The sequence below is a fragment of the Panthera onca genome, chromosome A1 (genome assembly GCF_046562875.1).
Source record: "Panthera onca isolate mPanOnc1 chromosome A1, mPanOnc1 haplotype 2, whole genome shotgun sequence".
In the NCBI taxonomy this organism is placed as follows: Eukaryota; Metazoa; Chordata; class Mammalia; order Carnivora; family Felidae; genus Panthera; species Panthera onca.
The window spans coordinates 159,144,685-159,162,638 of NC_138339.1; the positions used below are offsets into that span (position 1 = coordinate 159,144,685).

Genomic DNA, 17,954 nt, shown 5'->3' on the forward strand with positions numbered 1-17,954 from the left:
CAGGACCCCCCACAGGAACCCCACCCAACCTGCGCTGATGCTGCCTGTGGGGGCTCCCGTTCCAGATGCGGTGGGGGGGTGGGCACATGTGACCCATCTGAACTAGGGCACCAAGCCAGCGTGGTGACTGTATTCTGGCTAAAAATGGCTCCCCGGCTTGGCTCCACCGTCTGGCAAAGATGATGCATGTCAACATGTGAAGCCTCTTCCGGAGGCCTGAGGGACTGAGACCGGGGTCCACGGTCACCTCCACGCACGCAAACACAGTCTGTGCAGATTCTGACAGCTCACGGGACCCTGTGGCCTGGCCTAGACATCCTGAGGTTTACCGGGCAGTGGGGAGTGGGGGAGCAGTCAAGGAGAAATCGGTCTTAAAGGAAAACCGTCCCCAGGCAGATGTGCCTGTCACACTTCAAAAACCTAATTCAGAGTGCTCTTTGTGCATGGCTGCAAGCCTGTGCCTCTCAGGGGCAGATGTGGCTCCACGCGTCAGCCTGTGGACAGCAGAAGGCCTGCGCCAGACATCTGTCTGGGCCGGCATTCAATGCAAATCATGCAACGTTCCCCTTTTTTGTCAAAATACACTCTTTCCTGATAGACCTTTCAGGTGAAGCTGTTTCCACAACGAAGTCCACGGAACAGGCTTTGTTCTGGCAAAATGAACCCTGAACACATTGGGGGAGTAGCAGCTCATAAACACACGTGGGACAACATGGGCCACGGCACACGTGTGTGTGGGCACAGTGCACGGCCGTGTGTGGCCCGGCACTGTCAGGCACGTCACTTACCTGGGATAGAAACACACACGTGTGCATAAAAAGCAGGGTTTTTTTTTTTTTCACCATGAACCCCTGTTATCAAAAATGGCACAGCACAGCAAAACTTTGGAGGAAGAACAAACCGTCTGGAAGGACCACAGCACACCCGGGAGGCCCGCCGGGCGGCGTGGCGGACACTGTTACCTATCCTTGGCTAGTGGTGCCTCGGCCGCGGTAAGAGGTCCTTCAGAAGTGGCCGGTCCGTGCTGGGCGCGGCAGCGACCGATGCTTTGAGTTTCATGCTCTGCTGCAAGGTGAGGAAACATACTGAGAGGGGCTGCGCCCGGCCCCAGAAGCACCTCCCGTCCGTGAGCACAGTCTGGCCTCGTGGCCGACGTGGGGTTTGCTCTGCCAGTGGGCGCCGCTGGACCGGGCCCATCTGTGCCCAAAGGGCATGTGGTTGGCCGCGGAAGTCTGTGTGGGCTGGGGCCGTGGGGCGGGCACGGCTCTTGACATGGGCACCGTCGGGGAAGGAGCGGGTCTTCCTGATGGCGCCCTTCACCAGATGGAGCCCGAGGGCTGGGGCGGCCGAGGGCCTGTGGGGGAGCCCCGGCTAGAGGGGCCAGACTGGCCACACTCGCTCCAAAGGGGAGGTACCACACCCTGGTCCCCTGCCCCTTGGCCCCAACTCCAGGAGCGCAGAAATCCTGGCCTGAGGCTAGACCCCTGAAGGATTCCGGAGTCACAGCACCGCAGGTCAACGGGGCCAGGCCTCCCGGCACCAGCTTTCTAGTTCAACCGTAATAGTTTCTCAGTGGTCGGGAGAAGAGAATCGTTAAGAGGTGGACAGGTACAGGGTCTGAGACGTGAGTACGGGAAGTACAAGGTCTTCTGGGGAGAGAGGTGCGGTCGCTGCCCTTTGCACAGGTGGGATCGTATAGAGAATACAGCTAAATGCAGACAGAAATACACATATATGGGTCACATCGGTCTACACTGGAAACCTGGCCCCTGTGAGGTTTTTCTTTGTATCAGAACAGATGGGAGGAAACAACTGTCCATTTGAAGTGAGGACCGGTCTAGGCTCTGTTCCTCCAAAGTTTTGCAGGCGTCGGGTGGCTCCCCAGAAGCACAGGCATATCCACCCGTGTGTGTGCCAGGCACTCCGTGGTGTGGCTACACCCGCGGGCCGCCCCATGTGGCCGAGTACACTGCAGGGAGCCCAGCGCCAACCTTCTCCAGCGGCTAGAGGCAGGCTTCCAAGATGGAGTCTTAACAAACCGCCTCCGTAGTGAAAGTATAGATTTTTAGCCCAGAGTTGACAGGATTTAATCAATTTCACAAGCACATCCTGTAACTTAAGGTGTTCCTAATAATTGCATTCTAGATGTTTTTAAGTAAGTTGGTTGACAGTGAGATGAAATTAGGTAATTCATTCTAGCAAATTCTGATGGCACTTTAACAAAAATTTTGATTGCTGATAATTACTAAAATTAAAAAAAATGTACCATCCTGTGAGTTAAAAAAGTGTTTCAACTGTATAGAATCAAACATTATTAAAGGTATTTTCCTACAAATAAGCTGCCTTGGGAGACAGTGATGCAAGCATCACTATTTTGAGGCATACGTCAACGTGGTATTCAGGTACATGAATAAACTGCTGAAAACAGACTGAAAGCCATCTCTGGACAACACTTCGTGCCTAAAATCTTGGCTCTGCAACAGGCTGTGACCCTGGGTGCCTGCCACAGAAAACTTCCGTGTAAGCAGCGAAATAAGCCACTACCGCCGTTTACAGCAAAGTAGAGGGCTTTGTCTAAAAATAATCAGATTTTTAAAAATAAGCTAAAAGGCAATTTGGAGAAACACTGGACCCAACACACAGTCCACAGTCTGAGTGGCTCAGCCCGAGTCTGGTCTTTTCTGCAATGCTCTGTGGGTCCTGAGCATACTCTAACGTAGTGGCCTCAGTTTCCCTGTACACAGAATAGGTCCACAGAGGGGGTTGTGAGTGAGGAGGCCTTGCCCTCCATCCGCCACGGGCTGAGGAGAGACCGGTAGTGCTGAGGTGACTTTGCCCACCTGGGCTCCTGTGACTTGGGAGCCAGTCCCACCCGGTGGCCAGTGTAAGGCGGTGCAGCCCTACGCCCGCAGGAAGGACGTGGCTGCACCTTGGCAGGGGACCTGGTACTTCAAATGGACACCCAGAGAGACACACAGGTGAGTTCCTGGCATGGAGAGAACACAGCCCTCTCTGCATCTCAAGACACAGGTCACCCCAGGGCTTCCGCCATGGGACCGGACACTCCCCAGAAGGGGTGTGCGCACGGCTCTCAGGAAGGTCAGCCCTCTGCTTCCTGCGACTGCAACCCCACCATGCCGAACGACAGAAAAGCATCACCTTGTTCCGTTAGAAACTCAGACTGCTGGAGGTCTGAGAGAGCATAAAGACGGTGGACTGCTCGACAGAAAGGCACTGATTCTCAGTCTGCAGTCCCACAGGGGCCGGGGGGGCCGTGCGCAGCGAGACAGGGTGGGGGTGGTTATTGAGGCAGACAGGTTGGAGACAAAGGGCAGGAGGAAGGGAAAAGAGAAACAAGTTTAGGCGGTTGAGCCCGGTTAATCGGCCACCTCCAAGCAAACCACAAGCGTTCCCTCACCCAGACCAGACCCAGCCGGGCAGAGGCCTCCCTTTCCCGCTGCCCCGCCATCCTCACGGTTAAGGGCGGCCACGCCACGGAGCTCAGGGTGAAGTCGTTCATGAACACCCACTCACTCCTGAGTGCTGCCAGTGCTACAAACACCCACAAAGGAGGGAATCACCAGGAGCCGGGGCGCTGGGCTCAACATCTTAAATTCGTGCAAGACTTCTTTCTAAGAAAGCTCGCCGACCCCACCGGGGCCGGGGGCCTGGGCCTGAAGTGTGCGAATCAGCCTCCTACCTGCACATCCCCCCACCTTCACCTGCACAACCACCTGTGCTCAGCAGGGAAGACGTGAGCCCTGCAGGAACCGCCCTGCCTGGGCTTCTGCACAACCAGCAGGACCTCCCTTCTCCTCACAGGGGCTCTGCACCTCCAGAGGCAAAATCAGGTGGGGGGATGGGGGGGTGCCCTCCCTGAGGTCACAGGGTGGGGGATGGGGGACATGCCTTCCCTGAGGTCACAGGGTGGGGGGATGGTGGCGTGCCTTCCCTGAGATCACAGGGGTGGGGGATGAGGGGGTGTGTCCTCCCTGAGGTCACAGGGGTGGGGGATGGGGGCGTGCCCTCCCTGAGATCACAGGGGTAGGGGCATGCTTCCTGAGCAGGCCACAGCGGTTTTGAGAAGCTCTGAGTGACATGTGCTGATGGGGCATTCTGCATACGTCGCTTCTTTCCTGAACCCACAATTCAGCCTGTTGACCTCAATTTGAGGTTGGGGAAAATAAGTGAGCCTAGAAATCACCAGAACTTCCCAATATAAATGCTTAAGTTTTGGGCCACATTCACTATCCCTAAAACTCATGCAGTTTTACCACCAAAGTAACGATTAATTAAAAAAACTTTTTTAGATTTCCGCAAAAGAATTTGTCATTTGTGTTGGCTTAATCCTTCTCTCTCGACCATTTTCTATTTCAGCGGAGTAGCTGTTTGGATCTAAACATGGGTAGTCTTGAATCTCATCTACCTCAATGTTTTAAAATCCTATATGGAGGCCTGCTTGGGATTCTTTCTCTCCCTCTCTCTCTCTCCCTCTGCCCCTCCCCTGCTTACTCTGTCTCTTTTGAAATAAATAAATAAACTCAAAAAAAAAAACCTATATGGTGTCATGAAATTCAGTAGTAATACTTGGACCTATCACATTTCCAAACACAACCTTTCCTGCTGTCCTTACAGGGATCACAGTGCCTGTTTCAGGCTGGACACTGGGGACCACGCCCCGCCCCGCCCTGCCCCGCCCCGCGCCATCCCTCCCCTGGCGAGCAGCCAGTACCTGGACTTTCTCTGTGGCGCTGGGCCACAGCTGCCTGCACAGGACTTTCTTGAGAACGTCGGGAAGGAGGCTGACAGTGATGAGCAGGATGATGACCAGCCAGGCAGGGCCGCTGGACAACATCTGGATGAACACAAAGTACATCCTTTGATAACTGAGGAAGGGCCTGCAGCGCCAAGGACACGAGAAAAAGGACAGATTGGCAGGTCAGAGGTCATCGGGAGGACGCCGAAACCGCAGCCTGTTTGCTCTGCTGGCACGAAGAGCCCACCTGTTCAGGGAGCTCTTACTGTTGTCACCGATACTCATCAGCCCAGACCCCTGGCCTGTGTGCGGACTACTCACAAGCAGTGGCTGCAGGGCCCTAAGGAACGGGGGAGGAGGGAGGGATTCTAGGGAGTCATCCCACAGCCAGAGGAGAGCCTTGCAGTGGTCAGGACTGGAAAAAAGATTTTAAAAAATTAAAATAGGTGGTTTTTCTGTTTTGCTTTGTTTTTGTATCTTAGAATCATAACCTGAGCAAAGGCTATTAATACGCAGAAGGTGGGGCACCTGGGTGGCTCGGTCAGTTGAGCATTTGACTTCGGCTCAGGTCACGATCTCGCGGTTAGTGAGTTCGAGCCCCATGTCGGGCTCTGTGCTGACAGCTCGGAGCCTGGAGCCTGTTTGGATTCTGTGTCTCCCTCTTTCTCTGCCCCTTCCCTATTCATGCTCTGTCTCTCTCTCAAAAATAAATAAACATTAAAAAAAAAATCTTTAACCATGCAGAAGGCAAGTGTGGGTTCTCGTCAGCAGAGCCAGCTAAGTACCCAAGGCTCATCCTGTGAACAAATTGGCATCTTTTCTACAAAAACAGCATGAAATGGCCTCGTTCCCAGGCAAATCCAGAGTTCAGAGAAAACATCTACATTGGGCTCCACGAGAGAAGCCAGAAGGAACCCACAGTTAACGTTCTGGCGGTGACCCTGACTTAGTTTCACCATTCTTACGCCCACTGCCTGTGAGCGGGGCAGACATACTCTCAGGGTCAAACGTGGACCAGCACAGACCGTGAGCTGGGGGCAGGCGGGCTGGAAACCACCAGAAGCCCATCTAGCTCAGCACTTGCGGGTCCCCAAGAACATGCAATGCACAGATCTGGCCACTAGAGGCCAGCAACGCTCCCAGAGGCGGGGACAAGAGGGGGCATTGTCCCCCAGGGGCCGCCTGCATCATCCAGAGCTGTGTTCAAAGCCAACATGCGGAGGGGAGAGGATGGCCCGTTGAAGGCACTCCCAGGTCATGGCCCTCTGTACCTCCCTGTCCCACGCATGTTCAGGAAATGTTCCTGCTTACAGGGAGGTGGGGGGCACACAGGAGAGTTATAGAAAACACAGCATGTGCTGTGACGGGATCAGGGACAGAGGCTTAGGTGACCATGTGGGACTGCCCCGCCTGTGTGCTGGTTCAAGGGAAGCATCAAGGAGGACGATGACCCACAGGGTTTTGAAGGATCAGTAGGAGCTCACCCAGTAGGCTAGTTGGAAAGGACATTCTGGGCAGAAGGGACAGCATGACACAGGCGTGCCCCTGAAAGCACCAGAGCAGATGCCCGCCCCCTCAGGACGCACCACGCCAGCATCACAACTTGCCGGCTTCCCTGCAGGTTGACTGTCCTGCTCATGTTTAATTCACAGGCTTGTTTTCAGCACGGCAGCCACAGCGGTCTTCCTGTAAGAGCACGGGGCCCCAGGCCAGCCCCGCCGGCTCACCCGCGACACTGGCCGTCACTGCTGGCACGGGGGATGCCGAACGAGCCAGGCCTGTCAGCCTGGGCCCCGTTCCAGGAAGCACTGAACATGTGGGACCCGTGATGAGGAGGGTGACCTCCTCCCAGGTTCCCGTTTCAGTAGTGACTTCTTCAGAGAAGACAGGCCAGGCCTGCCGTCTGGACCAGGTTCCCTGCCAAGCACCCGGTCTCGCTCATCCCGGCCGGATCGGGAAGCACTCCTTGCATCTCCCCACAGACAGCATGGGCCAGAGAAGGGGGGAGCACTCGGCCTCGCTCCCCCTGCTGTCCCCGGGCCCCAGCGCTGTGACTTGCCACAGGAACGTCGTGCAGAAAATGCATAAGAGCCCTGGAAGGGAGCATGCGCAGCATGGGGAACGTTTCACCCAGGTCGTACCAGATAATCCCTCCCCAGAGGAGGGAGAAGACAACGTAGAACAGCAGTGACCCCCAGATGACAAAGTGGTTTATCCAAGTCCAGTAGTGCGTATCTAGTGCCAGCTGGAAGAAAGAAAGAGGTCGTCAGTCAGGCTGGTACCCGGGCATGCCGGAAGGAGCCGTGACAGCTGGGAACGCGGGCTGGTAAATAATGAGGAAAACACACAAACTGCCACCAACTTCATTTTAGCCAAAACGCCCACATAAAACCGCTTAGGATAAAGAGAACCTTAGGCTTCGAGAGAGAAAGAAGGTAACCATGGCCCACATCCCGGGAGGCTGCCCCTGTGTGTTTCTCAAACGGGGAGGCCCCAGCGGCACAGTCACCGTGGTGGTTGTCACTACTAAGGAGCTTGCTGGTGGGCTTTGTGCCACGTGAAGACTCGGGCAGATGGTGGGAGGACACACAGAATGGTACCGTGTACAGAATCTGGCTTGACCAGGCGCGCTTGGGGGCTCTGTCGGTTAGGTGTCCGACTCTTGATTTCGGCTCAGGTCATGATCTTACGGTTTGTGGGATTGAGCCCCATGATAGGCTCTGTGCTGACAGCGCTGAGCCTGCTTGGGATTCTCTCTCCCTCTCGTCTCTCTCTCTCTGCCCCTCCCCCACTCATGAGCACACACACGCACTCGTTCCCTCTCTGTCCAAATAAACTAAAAAGAAAAAAAAGAAAAAAGAATCTGGCTTGACTTTAAAAAGACTGAGTTTTCTACAACTTTTTAAACTACAACTTTTTTTCTACACTTTTTAAAAAGTGTTTATTTATTTTTGAGACACAGTGCAAGTAGGGGAGGAGCAGAGAGACAGAGAGAGAAAGAGAGAGAATCCCAAACAGGTTCCACACTGCCAGCGCAGAGCCCAACGCGGGGCTCGATCCCACAAACTGTGAGATTGTGACCTGAGCTGAAGTTGGATGCTCAACTGACTGAGCCGCCCAGGCACCTCCAACACATTAATTTGTTTTAAAGTAGATTTTAATTATATCGGGGAGGGGGAGAGCTGCTTGTCATTGGAAAGAATTCTGATCTGATTCCTTTTGGAAAGAAAAGGCTCATTCCCTCATTTACCTCCGGTGTGGAAGCTTGTGTGTTGGGTGGCCCTGTGTGCTGTTGTGCACTTGACTTATTTAAATGACCGACGATCACCCCTGGGTGGCCCAGGAGCTTGCCTGAGCTGCGTGCATGGGGCTCCCACCCTGGCCACAGGTTACGACAGGTGGGGTGGCATATTCTAGCAGGGTCCACTGTAGCTGGAGAAGGCTCACCTTTAGTGTGACCGTAAATACCATCACAGTGAACACCAGTGTCCCGAAGGTCCAGTTTCCAAATATCTGTGGGGAAAACAGTCCAAACGGTGTCTAGTCAGTACACACGATTCCCCTTTCACACTCAAAACCAGAGTGTTAGATGACACATTTCACCGCTCTTGCGTGCCAACACTCCAGACCCCAAAGCTACAGGGACTTTGTTACTCTGAGGGCGAGAAAGTGGCAGTACACGGCACCCCGGGCACCCCAACCCTGGGGCCAGGCCAGCGGTTTGGGGCTCAGAGCCCTTCCTGCATGGCCCCCCCGCCATCGGCCCCTCGCTGCTCCACGAACACTAAGAGTGAGAAGACACCAGAGCTGGGAGGGGCGTGTGCACAGCGCTTCTGTCCCGGGTTCATGGGGAAGACATGCTCCCCGGCTGCCAGCTCTGGCCTCGCGCACGCTCAGGAAGAACTCAGGAGACCTGCCTGTTCTCTCTCAAACTCGACTCAAACACCTGCCTGCTTTGGAAGAAAAACCACCACAAGAACGGCTTGCGGGTGAGGTAACCACGTCACATACAGTGACACTGTACAGACGGGGTTGCCCCTGGAAAGTCACAGGGAAGGGACAAGTGCAGGCAGACAGGACAGAGCTGCACAGAGGCCCCTGGCAGCCAGCGTGGTGGGCCCGGCTTCCCGCCCCCACGACACGCAACTGAGCCACCTGTGGCGAAGCACAGGGTCAGATCACGGAAACGACACATTTCTCAGCTACAGACACAGACACAGAAAACGAACTGCGACTGCCAAGCCCCCTTTTAGGGAAAAGTCAGCCCAGGGCAGGTTTCCTTGTGCAGGACTGATGCTCTCATTGCCAGAGAACTGACCCCCTCCTGGGCCCTGTGAACTGTGCATCTCAGAAAACGCTCCTAGCCCGTCTTTCGGAGGAAACAGCTTTGTTTCACGAAGAATTAAAATGCTGGATGACAACCGGCCTTCTGTCCCAGTTCGTCTTCAGCCAAAGACACGGCCCCCACGCGATTCAGTGGGGTGAACATGCAGGCTGGCCTTGTGCTACGTTTAGTGAGGTGGGAAGCTACTGGCAGGACTTGAGGACAAGCAGAGCGTCAGGACTCTGTGCAGGAAACAGGCCGCCCGCAGACGCCACCAGTCCCTCACCAGGATGCAAGCAGAACTGACGCAGGGCTCCTGCCTGGAGGCCGTTGTGCCCCAGGGGACACCTGCACTGTCCTTAGACTGTGTCGGCTGCCACAGGGGGTGGGGGTGGGGGTGCAGGGCCACCAGTGGCTGGCGGGTCCGGACAGGGGTCTGTTAACTGCACAGGGCTCCCCGGCCCCAAAAGGCAATAGCGCCCAGACGACAAACTCTGATCGGAGCGTGGCCTCGTCAAGGCTTAACTTCTGGGGGGGCAGCAAATGTTTTAAACTCTGAGACGGGTCACAGCGTGGCAGCTGTCTACGTGGCCGGTCGGCAGGGTGTTTGGTTTTCACTAGAAGCTAACAGAAGGGGTGGCCTGTGGCAGGGCTGGGGAAGCCAGGGCCCGGAGCTGTGCGTGGGCCCACCCGCGGGACCTGGCAGGAAGGCCGCCTCCGCTTCCTGACACTGGGCCCCACGCCTGCAGCCCTGCTTGGCAGGAAACACGGCAATCTCTGTGTAAAGCGTTGGCCAACAGCCAGACGTGCGAGTGTGAGCATGCACCACAGGGGGACGGGGTCCCACTGCCTCCTCAGAGTCGGTAGATCCCTACGTCTGCTAACGATGGCCGACCGGGGCTATGAGTCACGGCCCCCAGTGCCTCGTGGCCCCGTGGGCCTCAGCTGTAATTTTTACAGGCAAACGATAGCAAAACACAACATGTTGACTCCTGAACAGGAGTTTGGCTGAGGGCCCTGGCAATGAGGACACACCTGCTCTACCTTCACCGTGTCCTCAGCAGGCAGCTTGGGACTCACTGGTACAGTCATGGTGACAGCTCGGTGAACACCCTCCTCACTACAGATGGGAGTCCGCGGGCTAACTGCTAATAGTGCATTTATTGCTGAAGTTCTCTGTCCTCATTCTTAGGGACTGTGGGGGCCGGAGGTGGGAAGGCCCAGGGCAGGAGCCCCCAACACGAAAGTGTGTCCAGGGTGTTTGTCTCCTGAGTGCCCGATCTGTCCCCCACCCCCCGACAAGGACTTCCTAGTCCTGTTTGGACGACACTGAACGCCCAGGAGGGCACCTCCAAGCCTCCCGCGGCCCCAGACCCTCACGCGCCCTCTGTCCTCTGAGAAGCATCTTGGAGGAAAGCGTTCTGCTCAGAAAAGCCCTCAAACCAGGACCAACTTAATTTTTATGTGTAAAAATACCCACAACAAACATAACTGTGTTTTCTCAAGATCACGGTCATGAAAACACTGTCCACATGCCCCCACACACGGACTCCCTGCCTCTAGCCCGTGTGCAATGTTCACTGACTTGTGTTACAAAGCACTCCAGCCGCGAGGCTCATCTGAGAACAGCCTGCTTGCTGCTCGACAGGAGTAAGTTAATTAGGGTTCAATGTTCTCGTCGGTGGGACCAGAAGGAGAAATGATTTTGGTTCACGTATCGGTGTAGAAAATGCTCCGCAAGTGAATTTTTTTAAAAAAAGTTATTGATGACTGTTTCCTCAATACTACATGTGATTTATAAACGTTCCCATGGAACGGTGTACATCTTACAAAAGGGTCCTCACCTACCAACAGCCAACGGAAAGGGGCTTCTGAGAGGTAACACCATGAGATGCATTCCAACCATGGAGGGTGTGTGGCCAGAGATGCGCATTACCATCACCAAACCTCTGCTGCCCAAGGACCAAGGGCATCATCAGTCACCAGAGATGGCCCCTCGATGCACGTGGGTTGTTCAGGTTTATGTGAATTACCATAGAACCAGGCTATCTATGATACCTCTTCAGTCTTGTGGGTGATCTAACCCTCTTACCTCCAAAGCAAACAAGAATTTAAGAAAACCGTCTCAAACCAGGAAAGCTCCATCTGGAGATAAAGAGGCACAAGGGGGTCCAGAACTGGAACAGCAGACGCTTAACCTCGGCCTTGTGCTTATGTGGAGTGGCCTTGGCCATTCCAGCCCCCTGGGGACCCCGTCCTCCTAGTGATGCAGGATGGAGATGTGTACCCCGGGCCCCTTGCAGAGAGGCCCCACTCATGACCGAGGACGCCGTGATTATACCATCGCGCTCCCACAGCTCTGGTCTTGGCTCCCCACCATCTACACAGAGCTACTGAATGGCAAAAGTTCACCTCTCAAATGTGTAACTGCGGACAAACACCTCATGTTACAGACCTTGTCTGGCACTATTGGCCCTGTGGGCTGGTTCATAGTTTCCCCAGGCTTCTGAGCGGCTTTTCGTAGGACGAGACTTCCATTACGTGGTTGAACCTTTGTCCCAACGGGCCAGCAAGCGCGGCCGAGGGCGGGCCCGGGAAGCTCTGAGCCAGTGAGAGGCAAGGCACCTGCTGTGCTGATCCGGGATGGAGTGGTGGGGACAACCACGCTTTCTGTTTTCGTCTCTCTTTCTGTCCTTGTTTCAAGTCAAACGAGCAGCACTGTGCGCTAACGGATGGCTGAGCAGAGGTGTGCCCGTGGTAGTGGGGGACATAAAGGCACTGCGGGAAAGCCCCGGCCTGGGAGTCAGCTTCCAGGCTCCGGGGGGTTCAAGGCCCCTGAGGACACAGGAACCACGCAACTGACCACGGCGGCATGAGCAGCCGCCACGGAACTGACCACAGTGGCACTAGCAGCCACCATGGAACTGACCCACGGAAATGACCATGGCGGCACAAGCAGCTGCCACGGAACTGACCACGGCGGCATGAGCAGCCACCATGGAACTGACCCACGGTGGCATGAGCAGCTGCCATGGAAATGACCCACAGAACACACCCATGGAGGCACGAGCAGCTGTCACGGAACTGACCACAGCAGCACGAGCAACCGCCATAGAATTGACCCGCGGCTGCATGAGCAGCTGCTGTAGGGAGGTTTGGTTGGAAGCACATCAGGGCTCAGGGATTTGAGCATGAGGAGGGGACACTGCCCAGGCCTCACCAGGGACCTGCAGCTCAAGGCCATGCCCATTAACCAACAGGTACCAGGCTGCACACGTCTTTTTGTGTGTGTCCATTGCCCACTGAAATCTCTCCGACCGTGCTGCCTAGGAGGCACCTATCGCTCTAAGCCCCATCGAGACGAGGGCAGCTGGGCATAGCACGAACAAAGTAACGCCTAAGTCTTGCGCAAACACCCTGGTTTGAGTGCTCGTGTGTGTGTGTGTTCCTGTGTCTGATCTCTAGCCCCCTCCATGTTAACGCCAAGCAAACATAGTGGCACTGGGTGAGGGGCCTTCTCGCGGTACCCACAGGCTGCCTCAGTCCTGGCATCTCTGAGTTCTTCCTAAGATACGTGCAACACACTTCCTTAGGGCCCAGCCTGCAAGGAAGCATTGTAGAGATGCCAGGGAATGAGGACAGCTCCGTAACTACGCTGTGGCCCAGTGATGTCCAACAGTTATTCGCATCAACTGAGACAACAAATTCTAGAAAAGCATAAGGTTTCAGAAGAGCGAAATCAGACATTTAAAAATCTCTCAAGATTGATTTAGTAAAAACTTGATCTGAGCTACGATGAGAGGTAAGGAGAAGGAAAAAACAGATCAGTCACCAGGGAGGGGACAAGTGGGCACAGTGGGCAGGGAGGGTGCACTCCTGAAGGAACGAACCAGAAACAAAGTGGGGAGGAGGCCCAGGTACTCAGCTGAGGAGGGTCTGCCCCGGACACCACCACTGGGGCCAGTGCGGCCACCAGACCTGGGAGGTGCTACGGTGGGGATGGCCCTGAGGGCATCCACGCGCCCCGGTGCGCCCCCCATGCGTCCCTGAGGCCCGGGTCTGCCACACTTACAGCAATGTCCCCACCGCGCCTCCCGGGCCTGGGACGGTGCCTCACACGCGAAGTTTGGACATATAAAATCAACTTAAAGAGTGTCACTGAGTCGGCCGGCAGCCGTGACACGGACCCCCCATCCCCCACCGACCCGGGAGGAAACACCACGTACAAAGGACCAAATGCAGACACACCGGCCTGACGCGGCTCCAGCCCCGAACTGGAAGCCAGCAGCAGCTAACACCATTTCTACCGACAAAGCACACAGAAGAAGTCACATTTCAAAATATTTCGAGAAATATTTTATTTTTAGCGCACTCCAAAACATACAGACAAACCCACAGTTTCTTACCATGTGTGTGTTGGTGGTCATTATCTGAGAGTGGGGAGGGAAGCGAGTGGCAGAAAGAAAAAAAGCAAAGATACCAATAAAACAACCCCCAGAGATGATGCGAACACCCAGAGCCGAGCGGCCACTAGAAAACGCTAACTCCTCACCGCGAGGGGAACAGGTCCTTAGGTGCGCATGTGGGAAAACACAGTACACTGTGTCAACTACAGAATTAATCCCCAAAGGAAATAAGAGGTGCCGGCACGACTGGATTAGCGCTGGATTCGCAGCTAATGGGATGTGCAGATTACACTGGGTCTGATCTCGGAGGGGGCTTCCCACAGGGGCAGCGCTCCGCAGAGCCCAGCATGGCCTGACGTGCCACGACCCTGGAGCGACTTGGTGGAGGGGTGCCCGAATGCCAGGAACCCCACCGCTACACTGACCCGTGCCCGCCTGAGTCCCCAGCAGCCAGCAAGATGCGGCTCTGCACTCACCTGCCCGTTGCTGGTCACTGTTGTGTTTTCAAACATGAAGTAAGCACCAAAGAAAAACACCAGGGCATCAAACACTCCCAGGAACGTCCAATAAATGAACACGCGCCAGCGAAGGAGTGCATTCTTGGCGATATCTCTGTGTGAGCAAACAGAGGAGAATGCGTTTCAGGAGAACCAGACTCACATAATGACTGGGCCACCCCAGGCTCTGTAGGGACCATCTGTCCAGAAGGCCCCCCTGTGTCACCGGACTGTCCCAGGCTGCACAGCCGGCGGGCTCAGCCAAGCTATGAAACTGGGTTATGGGGTAGCGGGCCCAGCGCCAGGGTCCGGGTCTGGCTGTGGTCGCCCCACCTGCGCAGGTCTTTCCCCATCTGCCTGACACCCTGTGCAGCTACAGAAGGGCTGCATACACGCTGTGACCTCCCAGAGCCTTCTGGGTGAGTCCGGGGGGTGGGGGTGGGGGTGCCTGTCTTCCCAGCTGGGTGGGTCTGGGGGCCGTGTCCTCCCAGCTGGGTTGGGGGGGGGGGTGGCCTCTCCTCCCAGGGGCTGCCACAAATGTGCCAGTCACATGCTTCATGCGCGCCAGCTGCCTGCTGCCAGTCCCTGGTCCCCTTGCCCCATACCACGCCTGGTTCCAGAAAGGGCTTGGGGCAGCTACAGTCTGAGCCTGCTGCACCAGAAACAGCGTCAAGTCTCAGTGAACGGAGCAAACACACTGAGGTGGTGTGGGACCACCCGGACAGTGTCCCCATGTGACCTGATACGAATGACGGACATTTGGTTTCCTCTCTCCAGGTAGATGCTGACGTGTCTAAGAGCAGAGTAATGCTCACACTGTGCTCGTGAAAGGGAGGGACCCAGGACACGAGGCCCATGCACGTTCCCACGTCACACGGGCTGCGGGTGTCAACTCTGCAGCACATTTCTTGGTGCGACTCTCACACCTGTTACGTCCTAAGAGACCGGCAGCAGGGTCCCCCGGACACCTAACTCAGCATCTTCTGTTCCCTCAATGTCCTCCTCTACCACAACATGTGTACGGTGAGCTCCACACTCGCTTTTGTATCGGCCACAGTCATGGTCATGATCTGGGGCTCTGATGCTTCAAGATCCCGTACCACGGCTGACACTCTGACAAAGGCTGAGAGGCTGGCAGGCAGGCCGTCTTGCACGGAGTGGACACAGGAATCACACGTGTGTGCGTGCTCACACATGTGCTCACGCACACAAATGCACACCAGGATCACTGGGGCAGCCGGCAAGATGCTGGATGGTGCCAGTGCCCAGTGGCCTCTGTGACACGTCAGACTTTAACTGCCAGGGAAACTGGACAAAGGCTCACAGAACCTGAGTGCTCTTAAAACTACACATGGATCTAAAATGATCTCATAGAAGAAGTTTAATTTAAAAACCCACAAGAACACTGACACTGAGTCTGCCAACAATGTTGGAGTACAGCTTCAACAAAGAAGAAAAACATCTTTTCCTTACTATTAAAAAACAGTTTTTAAGCAAAAAAGAGCACTGTGAGATCAAATCTGTTAACTTTTCTTTTTATCTCGCTGAACAGAACATACCTGGATTTTTAAAAAATTTTTTCTAATGTTTGCTTATCTTTGAGAGACACAGAGTATGAGCAGGGGAGGGGAAGAGAGAGAGAGAGACACAGAATCCGAAGCAGGCTCCAGGATCTGAACTGTCAGCACAGAGCCCGACGTGGGACTCGAACTCACCGACTGTGAGATCATGTCCTGAGCCGAAGTCAGATGCTCAACCGATTGAGCCACCCAGGTGCCCCCATTTTTTTAGTTTCTTCTTTTTTTTTAATTTTTAAAAATGTTTTTATTTATTTTTGAGACAGAGAGAGACAGAGCATCAGCAGGGGAGGGGCAGAGAAAGAGGGAGACACAGAATCCAAAGCAGGCTCTAGGCTCTGAGCTGTCAGCACAGAGCCCGATGCGGGGCTCGAACCCATGAACTGTGAGATCATGACATGAGCCAAAGTCAGACACTTAACTAACTGAGCCACCTAGACGCCCCAGAACATACATGGCTTTTTAAAGGATAATTTAGGCTATAAACGCACTGGGGTCACGAGGGGAAAGAAGTCATCCCGGCTCCTTCCGGAACTGCTGAGAAACAGGTGAGGTACAAACTGACTTACTATGCACGTTTCAAATGCACCACGAACCCTCTACCTAAATCGGAAGCACGTCCACTTCAGGTACGTCGCTTTCTCCTGCCAGGGCTCCCAGTGCAGCGAGTGTAGCTGCTGAGGCTGGCGCTGCTGGTGGCTAAGTGCTATGTGGCACCTGTCCTGGGGGCTCGTACCTGTACAGGGAAGGGTCCCTCCTGAGCGTGTCTATGCTGACGTGCTGCTCCATCAGGCTGTACAGGAGAATCGGGAGGGACGTAAAGCTGATGTTGTACAGGGTCAGGTAGGCAGTGTCATACAACGTCTGCGGGAAGGACAAAGTCACACTGAGAACAACACCCTGGGCCTCTCGACAAACTTTTCTGACGGTTTTTCAATTTGCAAACACCCAGAGACACGAGCATTCTAGAACGCACACAGAGCCATGCTTCTGCAGCTACAGACAGCCGGACGCTTGCCAACCCTTCCTGATGTCAACTGTCGTGTTAAAACCACGGGTGACCCAGGCCTGACCGGGACCCACTCCACTCAGCCACCGCAAGGTGTTGCTTAAAAGTTGGCAATTTTGGTGGCCATCTTTAAGCTTCAATCCTCCCCATCCCAGTCCCTCCGCTGGAAACAAGTGATGGAAAGGGGGTAGCCAAGGGGCCGCTGCTCTCCTTGGCCAGGCGAGACAGCCTCCAGCCGGCACACCTGAGTGTGCAGACGTCGATGGTAGGGCACCTGGGAGAGGGTCTCAGATGCCGACTGTGTCCTCTCAGGGCAGAAAGTTAGGGCTTTTGTGGATGGTGAGCATGGGTGGGGCACATCGCTGGCAGGCCGGCACAGCCACTGGGCCACCACGGCTCCTGAACCCGCCACAGGGTGCTGCACTGCTGACCAGCTCCCCCTGAGGCCTGCTCACCCCTGTGGCCTGCTCACCCCCTGTGGCCTGCTCCCCCTGTAGCCCGTTCCTCCCCTGTGGCCTGCTCCCCCGCTACAGTCTGCTCACCCCTGCAGCCACCCCCACGGGGAGGGAGGTACAGCCCATCTGACCTCAGGCAGTTGGACTCACCTGTTGTGAAAACCCACAGAAGAACTGGTATAAAAACTGAGGGAAAATGAAGCAGACGTTCTGAAAGGGAAGCCACATCCCGGTTAGTTCAGTGGCAGCCATGAGAGGCTCTCCCTCCTAAGCCATCCACGTACTGAACCTTCCCTGCAGGCAGTGACCCAGGGCGCCCTGTACTCTCACAAGACGGGTGAGGGCTTCTGAAGCCTACTCTTATTTTCAGGGCACAAAGCACATGTTCTGGTCCCTCTGTTAACAGAAACGTGAAGGGAAACTGGTTGCAGAGGAAGGAGAAAGCAACGTGGGCGTGAGTATGACCAGGGCCGAGTCCAAGCACAAGACGAGGACTCGTGCAAGGACGTCCTCCTCACGGCCACGTACAAGCGCACGTTACCGGTTCCACGCTCGATCTGTGCGCACGGGCGAGTGCCGCTTCCTCCTTAGAAGCAGGGTCAGCGTCAGACCCTGTCAGACCGTCCCCGTGGTCCCTGTAGCACCTGACAGCCACACACTGCCCCGTGTGGGTGACCCGGCACGGGAGCCCTTCCTACCTTGTAGAAGAAGTATTGCACGAGCTCAGATATCCTGATGTAATATAAATGCCCGTGAACAAGCAGCATCTTCTTCAAGTGCTTAAACTTCGGAATGGCGTAGTCACTGTTCCTTGCGGCCTGGCGGCCTTCCTTCCCAATGACACCTGCCAGAGAAAATGCTGTCTCAGCACCACGATGGAAAACAGTGTGGAACGAAACAAGGCGCAAGCGAACACGGGCCAGGAGACGC

The 17,954-nt window shown here is 55.3% G+C and overlaps 1 protein-coding gene across 5 annotated transcripts in view; it reads right to left on the reverse strand.

Annotated features, from left to right (window-relative positions):
• ATP11A (ATPase phospholipid transporting 11A) overlaps window positions 1-17,954 on the reverse strand; it is a 125,312-nt gene that overhangs the window by 4,358 nt on the left and 103,000 nt on the right. The window contains exons 22-29 of one of the 5 annotated variants that reach the window (XM_078452890.2): window positions 17,723-17,868; window positions 17,175-17,234; window positions 16,297-16,424; window positions 13,963-14,098; window positions 8,204-8,269; window positions 6,898-7,001; window positions 4,733-4,898; window positions 963-1,062 (exon numbers count right to left, since the gene is read on the reverse strand). In XM_078452890.2, coding sequence (XP_078309016.1) covers window positions 973-1,062; window positions 4,733-4,898; window positions 6,898-7,001; window positions 8,204-8,269; window positions 13,963-14,098; window positions 16,297-16,424; window positions 17,175-17,234; window positions 17,723-17,868 — 896 coding nt within the window. In that variant the 3' untranslated portion in view covers window positions 963-972. Of the gene's footprint in view, window positions 1-962; window positions 1,066-3,159; window positions 3,247-4,732; window positions 4,899-6,897; window positions 7,002-8,203; window positions 8,270-13,393; window positions 13,511-13,962; window positions 14,099-16,296; window positions 16,425-17,174; window positions 17,235-17,722; window positions 17,869-17,954 lie in introns of those variants that run through there. The other 4 variants (XM_078452888.2, XM_078452892.2, XM_078452879.2 and 1 more) reach the window with 4 other exon arrangements.